Source organism: Pezoporus wallicus, unplaced genomic scaffold (assembly GCF_028554395.1).
Source record: "Pezoporus wallicus isolate ANWC-B61680 ecotype Strahan unplaced genomic scaffold, APGP_CSIRO_Pwel_v1 contig_8143, whole genome shotgun sequence".
In the NCBI taxonomy this organism is placed as follows: domain Eukaryota; kingdom Metazoa; phylum Chordata; class Aves; order Psittaciformes; family Psittacidae; genus Pezoporus; species Pezoporus wallicus.
Window position 1 is genome coordinate 356752 of NW_026636259.1, and position 21234 is coordinate 377985.

At 41.8% G+C, this 21234-nt stretch overlaps 1 protein-coding gene across 4 annotated transcripts; it reads right to left on the bottom strand.

The window, feature by feature from the left end:
* Nucleotides 1-435: 435 nt before the first annotated feature.
* RABGEF1 (RAB guanine nucleotide exchange factor 1) lies at nucleotides 436-20937 on the bottom strand. 4 transcript variants are annotated; one of them, XM_057399484.1, is made up of 10 exons: nucleotides 20833-20937; nucleotides 13315-13500; nucleotides 10902-11068; nucleotides 9761-9880; nucleotides 6604-6773; nucleotides 5051-5132; nucleotides 4358-4490; nucleotides 3864-3955; nucleotides 3256-3512; nucleotides 436-2597 (listed from the first exon to the last, which is right to left on the bottom strand). In XM_057399484.1, exons 2-10 carry the CDS (start codon nucleotides 13491-13493, stop codon nucleotides 2199-2201), a joined length of 1599 nt encoding a protein of 532 aa, XP_057255467.1. In that variant the 5' UTR covers nucleotides 13494-13500; nucleotides 20833-20937; the 3' UTR covers nucleotides 436-2198. The 4 variants fall into 4 exon arrangements, with proteins under 4 accessions (XP_057255467.1, XP_057255466.1, XP_057255469.1 ...); XM_057399483.1 differs by lacking the exon at nucleotides 20833-20937 and having other exon boundaries at nucleotides 6604-6770; XM_057399486.1 differs by lacking the exons at nucleotides 9761-9880; nucleotides 20833-20937 and having other exon boundaries at nucleotides 6604-6770.
* Nucleotides 20938-21234: the final 297 nt, after the last annotated feature.

Here is a 21234-nt window from a genome sequence, read left to right on the forward strand (position 1 = left end):
ATACTGACAGTGAGTTACTCCAACACTAACCTGTGAAAGCTGCTCCAAGTGTTGCTACTACCCAGGATTTACCATGGGTTTGGAGCAAACTACTCCTGCCTGCTGGCTAACTTTTAGATAGGGTATGGAAATCCATCTTACCTGCCTTACGGAGGAGTTGTTTGCTGAAAACACTCCCACTGTAGTGGCTTGATAACAAAGATGACATTTGAATAAGAGATACTTTAGTTACAAATGCACCAGCAAGTCGTTCTTAAGTACTTAATCACTACAATGAACTTTCTGCAAAGAAAAAGACCTTGTTACCTACACTTGCACTTGAATGGCTGAGAACTGTGCCTCCCAAAACGGAGGGAATGCTGAAGCAGCCACAATTATATTCACATTAATCATTAACAGCATTACAAAACCCAGTGATGAAATTCCTGGGACTCATTAACAAGGGAATAACGTACACACTTTTATTTAAACATGGCAATTTACACAATAGCTCAGTTTGGTGGTTTCTTCCTCCCCCCTCCCTCCTTGGGAAAACCGGTGTACCTGGATATAAGAATTAGCACCTACTGTTTATAAAGAAAATAAAGACTTTACAATTTTATTTACTGCAAACATGGTCAGATCTTAAGCAATTTAAGTGCAGTGACACATGGATATGTTAAGTCATAAAACTTCTTATGATCATCCGATTAACTCATTGCTTCCCCTCAGCAGTGGAGTTTTGGGTAACTGGTTGTTCTCTGGAACACAAGGAATGCATAGTTCATAAGGCTAAATAGAAGGGACAAATCACAGTTGTGGTCTGAAATTATTGCAGCGCAAGTTTTCAATGGCAGGGTTTGTAAAGCAGTAGAACATAAGAAAGAGGTAGGTACTTCCCTCCTCGATGGTAAGAACTTAACATCGTGGCTCAAGCTAAGTTGCTTTACGTAGGGTATCTCAGGTACACCAACAAGTCACGGCAGACTGGCTGAACTGGAAGATACTTCAAATGATATATAAATGTTTCACTGGCATTAAAAAGTTATATTGCAAGGGGTTACTCTGTGGAGTGTGAGTCTTAACTTGAAATACACCCATCTAACCTTATGGGGGCATAAAGCCCTATTTACCTTGCTGCTCAGTGCTTTAGCAAGGGAAGTCCCTTTGCTAAGGAGGCCCATTAAAGATCAGAAGACTGATGCTTCCTGAAATTAAAGTGCACTTTTCTGCTCATGCTGCTTCTAAAAAGCAAACTCTAATCATATGGACTTATTTACCTACCGGGATTGCCAAAACAGCAATCAAGACCTAACCCATTGATGGAAGTTACTGGGCAATGCCAGGAAAGAAAGCCACTTCTGGTGCAACTCTCGTGCTATCTCCTCCTCCTCCTCATGAATTTGTATTTTCAATACAAATATTTCTTCCTATTTCTGAAGCCTGGCTCAACACCCTCTTCAGAAGCAGTAATAACCAGCACTCTGTGCACCACTGAAGGCTATCAGTTGTACTGACAAAGCAGAGAGAACGTTCACACGGAGAAATACCATCTTTTAAATAGCACTTTTTTTTTTTTACGGAGCAGATTGAGATTAGTGTGAACTTTTCAGATCATTACAACAATTTCCTCTAATTCAATCAATACCATCTACCTTACTGAATCATTAACAGTGTACTTGCCTTTATACTGCAATGGGATTTAACCAAAAGGTGTTAAAATGAATACTTTGGGCATCATTTTCACTCAAACACAAGATGTCATGCACAGCTGAGACGTTAAGATTTGAAATCTATTTACAATTTTACATATTTTACAATATATATTTCATCTTTACAGCTACAGGAGAAATTCAGGCTCACATGGGTGCCATTCAAGGTTCTGCTGGAACTTGAATTCAAGTTAAACTAATCATTAAAACCAAGTATGTGCATGCCCAGAAGGAAGCTCTCAGGAAAAAAGTCAATGGACTAGTGTTGCTTAAAAATTACACCAGTTTGTGTAGAAAATTGAAATTCAGTTCAAAAACCCACAAAAGCCTAATAGAAATCCACCTAAAATAAATACAATTCATTACACTTAACCAAAACAAAATGCACCTTTAAAAATGTACTGATTTAAGCTCATCTGATTTTTTAGCCTTAAATTTACTTCCCTCCCCAAGTAGCAGATAACACTAGGTGAGAATAATGCTGCTTTTCAAGGGTAACACTGATAATTACCCTGCATACACCTGAGGCTGCAGTGGTGGGGGCAGCTTGTCATTCTCCACATTTTCAGAGTCAATAGCTGCTAAGGCTTGACTTTTTGGCTTTATTTCTAATGGGTATTTCTCAACAATATTTTGGACTTCCTTTGTAATTCCTTCAGTCCAATCTATTAGGTCTTTCTCAAGCTTCTTGGCTTCATTGACAATTCTTTCCTGCCTCTCATTCAACTGAGACAGGAGGTCTAAGTTTTTATACATCTGCTTAACACCCAGGCACACATCAGGTGAGAAACTGTCGGATTCTTGCTTCTTTGGGGATGTCTGACCAGTCATAAACCGATCAAAGTCTTCCTGGCTTAGGTTTAAAGACTGAGCATCCAGTTTTTCAATGAAGGCCACAGCACAGCACTACAAACAAAACAGAGAGTGAGCATCACTGCAAGGTACAGACTGAAACGTACACCTTCATTTTTTATCCTGCTGTACATCACAAACCTCTAAGGTCTCTCTGGTAGGTGAGAGAACAGAAGGTACATGGCAGCTAGACAACAGCACTATATTGGTATTTAATGATCTCATCAGCAGGGATCTAATAAGCTCTTTATTCACTTTCTGAAGGAAGGAATGTCAAATGCCCATCTTACCTTACAGATGCTCTCCTCAAAGGAATTTTTAACATTCCAAGTATTTCATTCATCTATTTTCCCTCAAGAATTGTTTCACAATGAAATACAGAGAAGCCATGTTCATAGTCATAATTCCTTCCCAATTAAACAAGCGCACACCAATAAATGTCTGCTGCAGAAGCTTTAAAGAACCTGCCTTAGCATCAGACTGTTCAAATGAAGGGTTTAACATTATAGAGAAAGCAAAGCACTGTCTGGTTTGGAAAACAGAGAAGGAAGAGGGAGGAGATAGAAAGCAAAAGAGCTGCTGAACTTTAAGTATCATCAACCACTACTGGAAGATTAGTTTTACTTTCCCTTCTATGTTATGTTGTGTTTGCTTTTGTTGAAATCTCTCCATCCAAATAAAGGACAATCTTGTGTAAAACCTCCACACTTACCAGATTGGTAAAATAGTAACCATCTTCTCCTGTCATTAACCTGCTTGGATTACAGAAGCGGGTGATATACTGGATGTTAGACTGCAGACGGGGTGGGTTTCCCTTCAGAACGATGTATATAAGTGTTGGAAGAAAGTCATCAGCAGAAGCCGGTTCATTTTTTGTGATTTTTATTGCATTAAATATATGCTTGCTGCACTTGGTGATACATGCGAGTTTATCACGAGGGACACGCTTTGAATCCATTTCAATGATATCTGTAAGATAAAAAGGTTCTCCACTCACTACAACTGTATTAATCAGACACCTGAATGAGTAGGACACTTACTGGACAATACTAATACTGCAGCAGCTTTATCTGTGGTGCTTGGAGATCCATAAAAGAGCTGTTTATTCAACCTTCTCTTGGTTCAGTCCAAGTATTTCAAATAGATTCTTCTGGAGAAGAACACTTACCCCTGCTCCACAGATACGTACTAGTCTGATACCATAAGGACTACTGCAAATCTAAAAGCCTGGACCCCCTTCTGATAACAGCAGAAAGTAACCTCCATGAGCAAAAGAGATGAAAATGAAAGCTGGAAACGTAAACTTCATTGGTCACAAACCTGTAATTGCTTTTACAACCATATCAGAGACTTCTGGGATTTCTTCACTGACAGGAACACAGAGCATTTGTGGAGTTACCCAGTGCAAAGCCCTGTGACAAGGAAAAAAAAACCCATTAAATTGTTCTGTGCCAGTGACATTCAGGTGTTGGAAACCAGCTGCTGCTTGAATTCAAGGCACACAAGGAGTGCTTTGTGTAAATGAGGCACCAGTCCAGTCATAAGCTACTTTATTCCACTGAAGTAATTTATTTCCAGAAGAAATACTTTCTTTTTGCTATAATTTTATAAAAACCAAACCAATTTGTTTCCCTAATGTAACAACTTTCATTATTCACTCTATTCATTCCTTCTGCTTCTTAAATCAAGTGAATTTAACCCTCTGCTTAAGAAGCTTGGCATTTTTGTGTGCACAGCAGGTCTGTAACATGCTCCATTCAGAGCTCATTTACAGGGCTGAGGATTACCCAAATAGTTTTCCTTTAAAGCCTTACCTGATTCTCTTTTGGACAGCAAGATCTTTCTTCTCATCATCTGTTGTCTCAGGGCAAAAGACATATTTATACTGTCGAGTCATAATGTATTTTTCAATCTGATCCATTGCTTTCTCCACTTTTTCAGGGCTCACTGAAAGGTACAAATCCCACCCCCGATACTGTAAATCAAGTATTTTGTGGCTCTTTGATGATTTAATACAGTTTGGTCCTATTATCACCAGATCAGTACTGCTGACTTGTGCCAACCTGAGTTAATAGAATGGATATTAAAAAATGGAGTATTTTTACTCCTTTAAATGTATCCCTGGATATATTTAAACCATGCCACTTACACACCGGGCACATAAAAGCTCCTGTCTCACTGACTTCTTCTGCATTACAGTGTAATGCGAGGCTCACAGCCTGTTCATTGGGTTAAAGCTCCACACTCAACTTTAGTTTTAAACAAACAGTATTGAGTTTTAAACAAGAAATGAAAACAACTGAACCCATTTTAATTTGTATTAACAAATTACTTAGACTCCAAAACTTCACAGAACTGGTGCTGCTGGGAACAGTCCTAACTATGGTACTAGAATCGGTTAACAGCACTTCTGACAGCTGGTTAGGAATGCTTTGTTTTTACTTGAGGCTTTACCCTCAAATCATTACTTTCTGAGCAGTAAGATACAAGGCAGAAGAACACGGTACCTTTCCAACGTGTCTGTAATTTCTCTGCTACATTTTGATAGAAGTCCTGAGCACATTCAGATTGCTCCTCAATACTTAAGTCCTGTAATAGAAAGCTGATTAAGTGTGCATTCATGGAAGAAATGACAGCAGTTCCTCTGTGGTTTGATTAAGGGAAGTGTCCAGCTGCAGCAACAGTCTGAGAATGCAAATACATCACCAGAGGTGCTTCTGTTGGCTAAATTATATCCAAAATGTGAGAACCAAGATGCACTGACTCCTTGGCATGTGAAAGACATTTGCTGAACAGACGTATATTAGCCATAAAATTGCACAGGTGGAATGCCACTTTCCCCAGACACACCCCTGAGTAATGGTCACAAACCAATGCAGACTGTGAAGCCGAATGCTTTCTCCCTATTTTGTCTCTAACTTTTCAAAGAGACACCATAAGTCCACCAAAAACCCAAGAGCATAAATCATAATCTGAAATAATATCTATCCAATAAAGGCTCCTAATGACCATGAAAAATATTCAGTGTTACTTGTGAAACAACGCTGTCTTTTGAGCGTTAGCTAACTGAGCTACTGAGGAACATAACAGATTGAAGGGTTAAAACTGACTTTACCCATCAGGTCTCTTTGTACTATTAATGTCAGTATAAAACCATACCTAAAACCAAAACAGAACTTAGAGAGAACTCAGATCCTGAATTCTCTAAGGCCAAAAACTAGACAGTTACCCTGGATGCAGTCTCAGCTCTGATGGCAGTGCTGCATTTTAGGCCTAATTTATGTGTAGGAGCAAACTGTACATTTTAAGAAAGACTCCTTTTTGTCTAGCACAAGCCATCGAGGAACTAGGAAATGAAAGGACTTTCAGTGTTTATAACCAATCAGTTCCAAACAGACTTCAAGCTGTTTTCAAAGTGGAGGGCATGTCAGATTGCACCCCAACTCCCTGTAATTTCAGTCCAGTTTGAGGATATAACTTGTGTTAACTACACACTAAACAGGAAAGGTAGAAAGGGAAAAAATACAGGTGTGCTGAACACTGACTCATTTCAACCACAGGTGGCACTAGTGACACATTAACATTTAAGGAACATTAAAGTTTTAATGGAGAATGAAGATGTAACCTGTATTCCATATTAAAAAAGCACAGTCAATTCCCCTTCCCCAAAGGAAAGGAGATGTGTGGGTTGATACTTTCTTTATAACTTTTTAAGACACCTAAAAACTCACAAGGTACTATATTCTAATTTCCACAAGTCATTTGTCTAGAAGACTGGTGTTCCACAATCTGATTTATGTGGGATTTACTCAGATTTAATTTCTCTGGGATGTAAAGGAAAGCTCTTATAAACCCGAGACACTGGGGTTGGAGATCTGTTTGCATACCAAAAGCAAGGCATTCAGAAGTTAAGACTGCCACTGTTCTTCATTTGACTACGCATATCAGACATATGACACTCCTGTATATATCAAACCCAAACTGCTGGAAGAAGAGCAGCATTTTCTCCATTTCTCCCTAATTTCCCCATTTATTTATGTCAGAGGCATGCAAAACTTACCCTTTTATGATTCATCGTGTCCAAAAAGAGTTTACATTGCTTATAGATATCTTGTCCAGGCTTATGGTACGTCTTGAGGAATTCTATGAATTCCTTGGATACCCGATCTGTCTCGATGCTGGCCTGCCTGTTTATAGAAGGGCTGGGAGCCTTGGCTTCTTGGATCTCTGCTGGGAAAATTGGGGCACATCAGATTAGGTTTTTTACACTGACGGACGAATGCAGGACGTGCTTAACGTGTCTTAAAACTACAGGTTGTTTTTTCAACTGCGCAGATGAATGAGCATTTATTTCTCAAGCTTTAGCAGTGAAATGCTGGATATTATTAAACAGAACACCAGGAAACTGAGTAACCCACAGCAGCAAAACATTTATAGCCACAAACCCATTTACACTTAATGGCATTTTTATATTAGCAGATTACCATAACATGGGTTTGCTTTTGGGTTTCTTACATTTTTCATTCCCAGGTTAGATAACTATGTAAGAGCAAGGTTTCCAAATGGGATTCTGCAGCAGTTTAAGATAATGGAGGGGTCCCTTCCCTATTCTCCCTCACCTTCACATTCCTGCTTTGCTGGGACCAACACAAGTTCTCAACTGGCTCATGAACTAGCTCAGGGGGCAGTCCTACTCAGAGAAATCAGTGCTGCTTATGGGCTTAATTTCCCTCCTGATCAGCTCCCCAGGCTGGCTTCCCATCATGAGCAGCAGCAGAAGACAAGGAATGGGAGGATGAGGTTGGTGCAAACACAGCAGCCCTTCTTTGCTAGGCAGCAAATGCCACACAGTCACACCCACAGTGCAAATGAGAACCTGGTCACTTGTGTTTCAGCAAGCAGCAGCACTGCGTCTGCTGGAGGAAGAATGTCCTTCACACTCAAGGAGGAGGCAGGAACACCAGACTGCACACAGCGCTGGATGCAAGTTCATACAGCTGCAACCACGGGGTTTTTCCATGCAAACACATCTGACTTTCCAAAGCATGTGCTGCAAGTTAATTGTACTGATCCAATACCTTCACTACCCGAGTTTAGTTCACCCACCTTTCAGCTTGCCAGCCAACACTGTTCAAAATGAAGGAGTGAATAGAGATGATGTACATGAACATGATGAAAAGCAAGCAGCAGAGAGACAGAAAACATGAAAATATTCATGGTCAACATGATACAGACATATCTTTCAATCTGAAAACACAAACATGCACAACAAAACCCATCTGTTTCCATAAGCATACATGCAGAACGAAATAGAAGGAAACAAAATCAAAGGAAATGAATGGGATTAGTATATTTAAGTTGGCGTGTTTCATTTGGATTTGAGGTAACTTACTGGTGATTCTTTGGTTTGTTGTTAGTTGATTTTCAAGAGATCCAGCACTATAGTAAGTTCAAAGCTGTACAATCCAGTGACCAACAACCACTGATCATCTGACCACATCACAAGACTCATTAGGACCTTGCAGAGTAACCTTCTCTGGATAATCCTTTGGTCAGGTACCAGTAGAACACTTAAGGTATTTAAGTGATAACAATGGAAAAGGTTTGACATTTAAATTCCAGCTGTAGCAATCAAGATAGAGAGTGCAAATCAACCTCCTTCCTAGTTACACAAGAATGCTTTTCCAGCAGGGATTTCCTTCTAACTTCTTTATCTCTAAGATTCAAGATGGAATGCATGTATAGCATTCAAGCTGAATGGCAACTATTCCTGTATGTTGAACTAAATTTGCCACATTTAACATCATGCAACCAATAAGCAGAAAGCATAGTTTTGAAATAACACCCAAAGAAAGCAGATCCTCTTTTGAAAGAACAGAATTCCAAGCTATTTTTTTCCACAATTACTGACTTCCTTTGGAAGTTGAAGTCTTATTACTCACTTCAACACCGAGTTCACTGTATTATCAAATAGAGTTCCACTATTGGACCTTAAGGGGTATGACACTTTCAGTCATAGATTTAAAATGGATTATTTTTAGTTACTCAAATGATGCAGTCAACTGAGGCAGATGACTGCTAATGCATGCATTAAAAAAATGAATGTTAAAATGAAGTGTGTTTAATGAGTCACACCAAGAACTACATGTTGTCACTCAGAAGTGATGCAGCTTCATTAACTTCAGTGTTGAAATCCTGATTTAAGGAAAATGACTCTGTACAATGTGCACTGATTCCTAAGGATTGCAGGAACAAATGGACTTTCAGCAACAAAATGTTGCTGAACATCTTTGTGATGTACTCTGGAAGAGTTAAGTCTAACTAAGAAGAAGCTGATCAAAGAAATTCCATTTGAACAAGTTAAAGAGAACCTAGTAGAAGAGATAGGCCAAAATGAAAGAAAGGATGGGAAGAGTTAAGAAAGGATCACCTTTACAGAGAATAAAGGCTATTAATATGAAGCTCTTTCTCAAGGCATTCTACATAGAAGCGAGTTGTCACAGCAGAACATCAGCACTCCAGTGAGTCACTATGGTTGTGCCATGGTCATGGATCTGTGTCCAAGCAAAGAATATAAACAGTGTTTGTCTTCAGCTCTGTAACACACACCCATTCCTCCTCTTCATATAATTTACAAAGACTGGTACACCTTCAAATCTCTTTAGTCAGCAGAACACATCAGAATTGCAAACATATAACACAGGACAAGATCCTAAAGCTGTTTGCATCAGGGGTTTTGGTGTCCTTTTGGCTTAAATGAAACCAATATGTCCTCTCTTGATAGGAAACTGTCTTCTTCACTAATATAACAAACATCTGGAGATGTTTTGAGAGTGCAAAAGTTCTGGAAGTGTGGATTATTAAACTGAAGTAGTTCCAATTTATAATCTGATTCATAATGGCAACCTGGGATTATTTTTTGATACAAATATGAAGCAGCACAAGATGCAGCTACTGCATAACCCTTCAGATGACACACTGAGGCAGAGCTCAGAAACTCCAGCTTTATTTCTACACTTTCCCCACCAAAGAGCAAAGAATTGGTTTAGTGATTCAAGTTCCCCTCAAGATGCTGGAATTGCTTGTTTTTGTCACCTCCATCTCCAACAGCATGAGTTATAACTGGCACAACCCTAGTTTGTATTTTGCAAAGCCCAACTAAGAAGTAAAGCTCACTAAAATCAGGCAGACAGCTTGCTCAAGCTGTACTGCATTACCTTCAGAAGGGGAAGCCAGTTCCCAGGAGGGAGTAAAAATCTCCTTCAAATCCCTGAGAATGTTATCAGCATTTCGCTCCCTCCCAGGCTGTCCTTGCTTAACGCCTTTCTCTTCAGCCACTGAAATAAATGCAAAAGCCAAGCGAGCCACCAAGAGCAGGAGCATGTCGGGAGAGATGGTGAAGGGGGTAAAAACAAAAAGAAAACACGGAAAGTGAGAATGAATGAACTTAAAAAAAGGAGCTTTTAATACATAGCTGAATGTGTCATTTAGCCAGTTGCTGCCCATGCACCAAGACAAAGTCTAAGATGAAATTCAGGCACACAGTATTTCTCATTAAGGAAATGCATCATCTATAAGGCTAAGATACATTAATGTGGCTTTTTCTTCCGGAATGCCTATTCCACAGTATTTTCCAGCTTTTGCCCATGTAAGCTACTGCTATGCAAAGACTTCAGCGCCATTAATCATTCTTATAACACATGATATAAACATTGAGGCAACCACAGACTCGATATTCACAACCCACATACACATAAGCACAAGTTTCCTTTCAGATTCATTCTCATTTAAAGGCACCCTGCTTACACATTCCCTTTTTCCTATTAAAGCTGTTGGAGTGATCATTACAGCAGCAGCATCTGATATATAAGCATTTCTATCACACTTGGACATACCAGTCTGTTTGAGGTGACTGACAGCCAGGCCCTTTTCTCCTGCTTTCTTTAGGAAGAGTTAGCTCCCTTTCAAGTCCTACACCACAGTATCCAACTATGGTTGACTCATGAATCTGGCAGGAACATGCATCATATGAATGAGATACTTCCACTCAGTGCAGTGGTGTACCACCACCAGGAGTACGTTTGCGCTACACTTCAGTGGAAGAACTCCTGTATAACTAACACAAACATGGTTACAGGTTTAGAAGTGCACTGCTGTACTCAAAACATTGTTTGGCATCACCCAAAAGCTCACGTTTTAATGTGTTTTCAGGAAGACTTCACACACAGTAATCACCCTCCAATTTCTTGAAGTCAAGTCACAGTGCACTACCCTGCCTTTTAGAACAATACATCCATCAAAACCACTTTTTAACTTAACATGCTGTTCAGAACCATTAAAAACAAAGGAGGAAGTTACCCTTCTTAGCCCCTGTTCTGGAAGAAGCAGTGAAGAACTTCTTCACAGTAGTGACTTTGCGTGTTTTCTCATTGGTTTTCTTTTCTTCAAACTTGGAGAAGGTCAGTGACTGTGCCCCTTGGGTGCTCTGGCTACTGGCATATGCTTCTTCCTCCTCACGTTGAAGCCTGCAATTAGAAAGTGTAGGTCTTAAACCAGCACAAATAAGCTGCGCAATGAATTACTCATTTGACATGTTAATTCTCCTCTATGCCCATCTTCATTCCTTGCTTCCTACCACATCTCCGTTCACTTCACTATATCCACTCTTTCCATGTTGCAATGGTGAAAGCAAGGAAAAGCTTATAATGGCTGGGGAGGATTAAGTAGTAAAGTCAAAAGGGAGGAGACAGAAGTATAATCATGGTCACCTTCCCCTCATGTCACAGCCCTCAAATCTACACAGGCAGAGGTGAGGGGAAAGACTGTGGGAGGACTTCCAATAATTGATTCAGTTGCCTTCCTCCCTGCATCATGTTCCAAGTTTCACAACCTATTACTCTACCATCTTATTAAGATAAAACTGTGGTTCACAGCTGAACAAGTGAAATACCCTGTCACAATCTCAGAAATATTCTGAGGAATAAACCACTGTTGTCATAATTGGTTTTCAAAGCCCTGGAAATACATATGCTTCTTGAATGAATGAGGCAAACCACTGTAACACTGATGGGTGCTCTGCAAAGACCAAGCCCATCTTTTAATCTACATGTAGAAAGTAGGGGAGGGAACACATACCAATCCTACTTTTCTTCCTATACAGGAGGATTAAAATAAGTTAAGCTAGATCCCCCTTCAAGATCCTACCAGGTTAAGCCATTTTTCTTTAAACTTACATCCATCCAGCTCAGGATGGACCATAAATGGTCTTGCATTTGTAATCCCTTGAGTAGGGAATTGTCTCTTATCCATGCTGACAAGTCTGTTTGCTACAACAAACAACCTGAGCTTATCTGTTCCTTTAGTATCTCCCTACTGAACAGTTATGTATTAAAGAATTCCTTAAATATCCCACTTTATTGTATGTAGGTGTTAAGATTGACAGTGTAAGTATCTGCTCTGATAAAACTTAAGTTTTTATTTACTGTTAAAGCCAAATTTATGGCAGAGAAAGCAAAAAATGTCCTCTGTACTGTACTCAACAGCTTTCCTGGCACCTTCTGATAAGGCTAGAAAAGGTTTCAAGCACTTCTTTCTACCTTTCTTAGAAGTTTATCTGCTCCAGCTCCAGTTTAAAACAAACCGAATTCCTTCAAGGCTTAAGGTAAGAGTGTCTAAAGGATACCAGCAAACCTTGGGCTTCCAAACTACAACCATCAGCCTGGACCCAGCTGAAGTTCAGAAAGCTTTCACAGATGTCATCTTCTTCAGGAAGGCTGATGTGAACACTGCACTTAATGCCTTTTTTTCCTTCCCTCGTTTTCTTCCCCCAGTGACCTTGGTTAACGCATCACTTGGTAACTCAAGTTCATTGAAGGTTCCAAACTCAAGGGCAGATAAGTCGCTTGGGCATTTATCTCTAGAGTTCTGACATACAGCATTAATACATTAAGGTAAGTGTATGCAGAGAACTGTGTCAATATGAACAAGTCTCAAGTCAACTACCAATCAACTCAGCTAGATGCTCCTCCATCTCAAGAATTCACATACCCCTGAAACAGTTAATGCAGAGCGGGTGTCATGCAACTCACACCTGGATGTTTCAGCTGTAGTACAAAGAGGATGCTCTGCAGTTTCTCAGACAGTGGATAAATCCTTTGCTTTCTACCCAACAAAAAGCATTTGTAGCTGCTCTTATTTTCTCACTCAGGTACAGGTTTCCTTCAACACTTATTTTCAGGGTCAAGCAAGGAAAACTAGACTGCTCTACAGAAAATAAGTGCTTAGAAACCTTACCTAAATTATTAAAGCCAAAGTTTTGATTCTTTTGGGCTTAACCCTTCAGCTTAAAAGACACAACAGACAAGACTAGAACCAGTTTTTACTCAGCAGCTGCAATGGAAAACCATTGTGCTGGCTCTATTCAAGACAATAACTTCGGTCTCCAGAGGCAGAGGTATTTTAATCAAAATTATCACTTTCACCCTAGTCAGAATTACAGACTTCAGTATGCAAATCAGGTCAAAGCATTTGTTGAGAGCTTGGGGGGGGTGTTTCCATTTGTTACTTCACAGACTTTCTTTTGAAACCTCTTAAATTAGAACGTCATAAATATTCATCTTTGCATCAAAAGGAACATTTTCATTCCTGATGGAAAGGTCAAAACTGAGAACTTGTGATGAAACTGAGAGAGAGCTAGAAAACAGGAGATGGGAATGGTATTTGGTGAAGTCACCCTGCTGTAGGAGATGAAGGAATAAAGAGGGCTCTTTACCGCTCTGCCAGCTCCCAGTCCTCTTGAATCTGTTTCTGCCTGGCCTTATGGTATTCCTCTCTCCAGCACTTGGAGCAAAATCCCTGCCAAGCAGGATTGCCATAGTAACCACATCCTTTCTTGCACAGTAGCTCCGACTGATCAACATGAATCCCTCTGCGTTCAGATTTCAGGCTCATTTTCTTCCTGTTTAAAGGGAGAAAGGTTAAAGACAGAAACATAACAGCAGCCTGCTAGAAATCATTTCTTTTGAAGGCTTGCCTTTTAGAAAGAAGTAATCTGTTTTCATTATTTAATAGTGCCATAACAATAAAATAAAGGTCAGCAGAGGAAGGGTGCAGTTATACAACCACACAGCCCCAAAGCCAACTGCAGCATTACTGTGTTTGCACAGTGTTGACCTGCAAACAGTCCCAGACAGCCGGCCTAGAAAGCAGCACCAGTCACAGCCAGCTACTTCCACACATGGGAAAAGGCTCTGATCTCACAAGCACGTTGTTCCAACAGGCACAAAGCAATGGAGGAAAAGAAACACAGAAAGTTAATCACCAACAAGGGAAGCAAACTGAGTAAGAGAAAAAACCCAAACAGGTTTGTCTTCAAGCTGAGACTGCCTCTGCAAAGTGATTCTTTGCAGAGACTATGTAACAGATCCTTGGCCTCGAAGAATGTGTCTTCACAGCACAGTGGAACATCATAGTTAATCCAGCAGGGCACATCAGGATGGATGAGGCTGATCTCCATTTCCTTTAGCTCTCAAGTTACTTCAGAGTTAAGCTGGGCACCTGCACATAGTACAGCTCTACAGAATTTATATATACTGACTGATTTATTCTCATGCCTACACCACCACTATGCAGAGCCTGTCTTCCAACAATCCAACGCTCCCTTTTCTTTCCTTGCCTGACAGAAACCAACCCACATACCAGCTTGCTCCCAAGGGCATTTCAACTAGTTCCAATTTTAAATGCTGGAGGGAGATTTAGATTAGATACAAGGAAGAAGCTCTTCCCTGTGAGGGTGGTGAGGCTCTGGCACAGGGTGCACAGAGAAGCAGTGGCTGCCCCGTCCCTGGGGCATGATCTTTATGAGGGGGGAACAAACTAAGTATTCCACCTTATCTATGTAAGTGTTAAGGCTCCTTCCAAGAACAGCTTTTCTGTCTTTGAAAGAAACGAGTGTCTAAAAATAGTTTCATTGTAGGGATGAGTATAGTGAGGGAATCAGTTTCTTTGTGACATCATTTATAATGACACATCCCATTTCTATAGACAGAGCGCAGCTGAATATGCTTCTCTTTCCCACAGAAATGCCTGACAGTTAGGCATTAATACACTTCTGCAAAGCAAAATGAGAACCAACCAACCATCTACACCTTAAGTATTTGAGAGCTTTACTTCATTCCCACATGGACAAACAGAGGGAAATCAGGACACTGCCTTCACCAAAACATTCTAGTTTCTGTGCTACCTTCATTTTACGATTCCACAAGTAAGGTCTTTGTGTTGACTGCAATGATACACAAATCTGCCGACCAACAATCCAGCTACCAGACCAGAAATCAAACAGCAAATGTCTGTCCACTGCACAGCCTGGGACGGAAATAGCACGTTGGCGCTGTCTGGAAATATAGCCCATTCTCAGAGCATCACACACCCCCTTTATCACCAACTCTGCAAAGAATGGGGAATCAAAAGCTTGAAACTCTCCAGTTGCTGCTGATTCAGCTTAAACACCACTTCCCAAAACTAGAAGCTGCAGCAGCATTTTGGTTACAGATTTCTATTGGAGGAGCCTGTACTAGTAGAAACCACACACAGAATTTCCACTACTGCCATTAATATAAAGCTGATCAGCCTGGATGTTTTAATTGCAAACTGCAGGGAGCTATAAATACACAATGGGCAAAAATATTTCCATAATAAGCTTCAAAGAAATATTACACCCATTTCTATAACCCAAGGAGATACCCCTGTTCCTATCACTCACTCAATAGGGTAAGTTACAAGTCTGTAGGCCAGTTTCATGAATTCAGATGTCTGTTCTTATCCAAATCACCATGAATTAGCTTTCCGTATCCACAGAGCTTTAACCACCACAGTTATCTTTGGCACCCTGTTAGCTCTTTATGTACATTAAAACTAAAACTAAGGTTCTGTTCAGTGTCAAAGTTCAGCAGCACTCCCTGCAGTGAGCAAAGCAGGTCTCTTAACAGCAATATTGTTCTCTTTCTTGCATTCTTTCAGGAGAGATTTGTAAATAGTCACAAAGCCAAGTCACAAAGCAAAGCAAGTTGTTCTGTTTCCTCCCCTTCAAGCATTTTTGATTGCATCAGTTTCAGATCCAGGGACAAAAGAGGTCACCCTGAATCAATATGAAGGAATCACATGCTGCACTTGGAGCAGAGGCTCTCTGGTTTCCTTAAACACAGGCAAGCATTACACTAAAAATGTCACAGCCAATTTTTGCAGGGCAGCATCCACATTTATCAGAACAACTCAATACATTTTAATAAACTGAATATGAAAATCTTAAGTTGACTTTCTGCAATGAAATAGCTGTAATTTAATGATCTGCCATTCCTAAACACGTTTTGCTGCAACTTTTCCCTTTCTTCTAAATTTTTAAAGCTGTCTCTCCAACAGTTCCTCTGTGATTCTGTCAACGCTGCAGCTGAAAGCACACATGCAAACAGGACAGGGGTTTAGTTACCGCAGTCACAGAAGTACCAAAACCAGAAATCCCAACTTTTCCAACCACATCACTTTCCCTGTGATCATACTTCATACACTTCAATCCAACTCTGAAGATTCACTAAAGGAAACACAGAAAGAGTTAAGACACAGAAAACACACATTTCGTTGCAAGTAGCACCAAAGAACAACAAAAGGGTTAAGGTCAGCCTGGAGTGGAGCAAAGTGGAAAGGGTTTTCTTAAGAAGTATTTTCCATTGACCTGAAGGGCAGCAGCATTCACTGAATGCAGTTAATAAAACCTACATCCTAGTTTCCAAGGATTTTCTAGTTTCAGGTCTTGGGAGACCAAGTTTTTCATGGGAAGCAATGAGGGTATATCTAAACCTACAAAGGGATTCCATCAAAGCATTTAGTCTTCAGGCAGTATTTGCAGATTACAATCTACAATCTCAATTCCCTGTACAATGCTGGGAAACAGCTACAGAGACCAGAACACAACCTACAACAGTCACCAAAGCTGAGGCAGCAACACCTTGCTCACATCCCACCTAAAGGACACTCGACCTCTGACATCTTAAGTGCTCATATAAAAAGACAGTGAAGTTCAACAGTAGCACAGAACAAACCAGACTGCACCGATGGAGTGCAACTATTTTGCTACTACTTTATCTAATGATCTCCCATGACATTCCCAAGGCACTAAAGAGAAAACTTTCCCAAGCAGTGCTATTTCACAATTAAAACTATGGCATAAGAAGAGAGCTCAAAAGGTTGTCAACACCCGATAACCACACGTGACAGCTTGATCTGCAGGCCGCTTACGTAAAGCACAAAACTAGCTCTACATTTCCAAAAGGTGCCGCCTCCTCCAATTGTAAATTCATAAATCCATAGGCCATTTTTGTCGGAACCCTATAATGGTTCTGACATTATGGACTGAAGTAGCAGCAATTGCTGCTTGAGGACATTGTGACTCAAAGATCTCAACAACAGCAAAAGACTATCTTCTACTTTTTACACAGACCAGATTACAAAAGACCTATAAAAATTACAGTAAACTTATTAAAGCAGATATCATAGTCCCAGCAAAGAGCAAGTGCATTCTTAGCTTTAATGCGGTATGGAAAAGGGGCTCCCTTCATCAAAGAGGATCTGTCACTAAGGGCTGATTTAACACACACATGAAAGGGATTCCACTTACGTAACACAGTCTTTCCAGCAACAAACCCAAGATCATTTTCATAACACATTAGGGTTTCCAAAGACTGCAGACACAGCTTTGGCTTCAGGAAAACCACTGTGTGTGAAAGGAGGGATAGGAGTATAGATTTATCAGCAGCTTGTATTTCTTGTTCCTTTCTAGTACCTACCTACTTTACTTCCCAGGGACTGAGTAAGCAGATACCCTTCTTGTCAATGCAGATTGCATCACAGCCACAACGAGATACTGACTTCTTCATAAACTATTTATCAGTCCTGGATTGCTTAGGGTCACCTCTGGTAGAAGAGCTGGTTGAGAAAGCTGAGATAGCAAAGCTGAGTAGAAAGGGGTCTCATTTAATGAGATGCCTTTAGTAAGAGGTCATTGCAAGTCAGTTTAAAATTGCTACAAGCTATGAAAACCAGTTTCTAGCCAACTCTGTGTGCTAACACTGGAAATGAAAGCGGTATAAGACTGTTCTATGAATGACTTTCAATTTTGGTAACAAAGGCCCTTAAACTTAGCCCAAAATAGGAAAAGGCTTCAGGTAACAGAACAGGCAGGCTGCCACAAAGGTATGAAACTGCCTCTGACTTTTAGAAAGCCTACTTCAGCCTTCTACACTTCAGAACACAAACCCATGTCTCCTCACATCTGCATCCCTCTGCCTGCTTTCCATTTGGGTTTTGTTTGTTTTCTCTCATGTCTTTATCTTACTCTACTCCCTGAAATCAAGACTTCTCAAAAACCTCTTGGCACAACTATGAGCAACTGAAGCGAATGTGATTTGGCTTTTCAAGTTTAAGTCTTCATAGCACTTAATGAACAACTTGCATTCATTCTTCTCATTAAACAGTATCACAGTGCTCCAAAGAATGTTGACAATGTCTCTGCAACTGTCTGGTCCTTAGTGGCCATCCCCAGGCAGGAAGAGAAGAAAAAATGAGGAAGTCTCCAAACACACATTTCTGGTTTACATTTTACTGGTGCCTGAATAGAACATCACACTTGACAGCAGATCAGGTGAGCAGCAAGTCCCACCTAAAAGCATATGCAACTTCAGTTACTGAACACAGATTTACAAGGTGGGTTAGAAAGTGCATCAAAACTGAGGGGTGGAAGGATGAGATCTGGTTAAAACTCTGTATTTTGCCAATGGGAAAACATCCTTAAAATAGCACGTATTTATTCCAAAGAATAAATAAATGCCACAACATTCTTCAGAGCCACTTAAGTGTCAAAACGTGCATGATTCATGTGCAACCCTGAACACTGCAGCATGTAATCAGCAGAAGGATAATTAACTAATGAGCTAACTTCCTCTAAAGGAATGGGTGGAGCAGCATGATCCAAGAGACTCAGAACAGAAAACACGAAAGCCATTAGACACCTTAGGAATTAGGGAAGGAACATGGCTGCTGTCTTTGCAGAGCGTGAGTCTTCAGTTTCAACGTGCATCTTTCTTGCAATCAAGACATTTCAGCTGCAGTGCTTGTTTCCTGGTATAAACAGTGCACGTTGCTAATTAATGATCCTGAGGACAGAAGTCATTAGCTGTAATGACAGACACACGGTCTCATCAGCCACCTGAAAATAACCACAGTTTGAAGCTGTAATTTGGCAGAGGAAATTGCAGCCACTGCTTCAAACCTCTTGAAACCAAATGGCCACAAGGCTTCCCCACTCTACCCACAGAGCTCACAACTTCAACTTGAAGATGTGTTTTCCCCTCAAATGTCAGTACAGACCTTAAGCTACAGTATTGTTTGTCCACATTGAAACCTTAACTCCAGCCCGTGGCACTGGCCACTCAGCCAGGAGTAACATGGATTCATGAATGAACAGGCTGTGTCTCATCACCTACATGTGACTCATGATTGTGCTTCAAAATCACAAGAAACAGCTGAAAACTGCGTTGTGCGGTTTGACTGGGAAAACAAGTAAGAATATGAAGGGGATTAGCTAAAACTTGTCAAACCTCCTCAGATACAGCAGTGATGGACCTTCTACACCCTCTGTGCTTTTTCCAAGATGTCAACCACACTCACTGGATTCAAACTACAGGTTAAAACCTTGGAGAAAAACTGCAGAACATCTTATACACTTTGTACCTGACTTGTTACTGACAGTACTTTAAAGGACTCCACAAGCACAATTTTAGGTGCCATTTGAGTTCACAAGTAGTCCAATATCAGAAAGAAAGAAGAACACCCATAATCAGGCATTACATAGCAAACATCAGGAGGGAGCTGAGACTGTTCTAGATTAGATAACACTGCAAGCCAAGATTAAATATCAGAATCATGGACTATCATCAAGCTTATAATCACTTTGTTGCATAAAGTCATCTTAAGAACGACTGTAACCTGATTTATATCCCTTTCTTCCCTTCTATTGTGTGCTGTTTTAGGGTTTTGTCAGCAAAGCATTCCATTGAGTCAGTTCTCTTCCTAACCTTCCCTGCTGCAAAACACTTGTGCAACCATGTCCAGAAGGCCAACAATTGCCAAGTAAACTTCTGTTCCTGGAAAATGCTACGTCCTTCTGAGCTGAGCTGTCTCAAAGGAGTCTCAACTGGAAAGCCAAGAGCTGCTCCATACACATCCCATGAAGAACTGTTAATACAAAGCACCACTTCAAAGAATACCTTCACGACCAAACAAGAGAAGTATGGAAAGTCGATACTGGACTTAAATCACAACCTCCCTTTTTCCACCCTTTCTCCAAACCCAGGCAGTGCCACCAACTCCCAGCACTGGGCTACATCAGAGCCCCACTCAGATCCCCAAAATGAATTCAATTTTGCCTGTAACAACTCCTTCAGTTAACCCCACAACCCCTCACACAAGCATCAGTGCCCCTGCCCACACCAGCAGGATTTAAGCCGGCGTTAAACCACCTCCTCAGACGTTCTGTTACTCCAGGTGTGTCATTTCTCTTTCAACACCTCACACACCCTCTCTGAATATACAACCACTCCCTGCTGCAAGAGAACAACCTGAACAGGCACAGGGTGCTCACACGGTGACAAATACCCACAGAAACATCCAAAACGCGCTGCTCAGCATCTTAAACACACTCCAAACTCCATCTGGTTTGGGCTTCAAGGACTTTGATCCCCAGCCTTACAGCAGACAGACATGCAGCAAGAATGCTTATAAGCAAAGAGTTCCACAAGGAACTTGGTAGGGAAACAGAGGGGCCCGACCTGCAAAGTTTTAGTGGCACCTTCACCCTGATTAACTATCGAAACACACCCATGGCATTAAGATAAATACATATAAAAACAACCGAACGTGAGGAGCTGCACGCAGAGGCCGCGGGCTGAGCACGGTTCTCCGCGTCCCGGTGCGCTCAGCCCGTTTACAGCCCCAGGGGAGGCGGCGGCGGCGGGGCCGGTAACGACACCCCCCAGTCCCCCGGCCTCGAAGCCGGCCCCGACACGGCAATGGCCGGCACTTATATCAGAGGCAACGGGGGAACGGAGACACCGACCGCGCTGCCCCAACCGCCACCACTCCCTCCGCGCAGGACCCCCTCCCGCCGCCAGGCCCAGCGGTCCCCGGGGCAGCCCCCGACGAGGCCCGGCAGCGCCTCAGCGGGGTCAGAGCCGCTGCTCACCGGCTGCCCCGGGCGGGGCGAGACCCGCGGCTCCGCTCCGCGTTGCTCCGCTCCTCTCGGCGGCGGCGCTGCCCTCAGCGCGGCCCGGCGCGTCCTCCCCTGCCCTCCCCTCCCCTCCGCGGCGGAACGACGGGCAGCGGCTTCCGGGGGCCGCGCCCGATCCCGGAAGGAAGGCAGGGAGAGCCCGCCTGCGGCTGGCGGGTACGGCCGGGCTGTAGGAAACCCGGAGAAGGGGTTTGGATAAGGGATGTAGGGACAGGCCAAGGGGAATGGCTTTAACCTGCCAGGGGGGAGACTGAGATGAGCTCTTAGGCACAAGCTCTTCCCTGTGAGGGTGCTGAGGCGCTGGCACAGGGTGCCCAGAGAAGCTGTGGCTGCCCCATCCCTGGCAGTGCTCAAGGC

Excerpts from the sequence above, each read along its gene's own strand:
- RABGEF1 (XM_057399484.1), bottom strand. The coding sequence starts at position 13,493 with ATGAGCCTGAAATCTGAACGCAGAGGGATTCATGTTGATCAGTCGGAG. Across the intron at positions 6,774-9,760 it reads ACTGGCTTCCCCTTCTGAAG|CAGAGATCCAAGAAGCCAAG; the intron begins GTAATGCAGTAC and ends CAATTTTCCCAG. Across the intron at positions 2,598-3,255 it reads GTTACTATTTTACCAATCTG|TGCTGTGCTGTGGCCTTCAT; the intron begins GTAAGTGTGGAG and ends TTTTGTTTGTAG.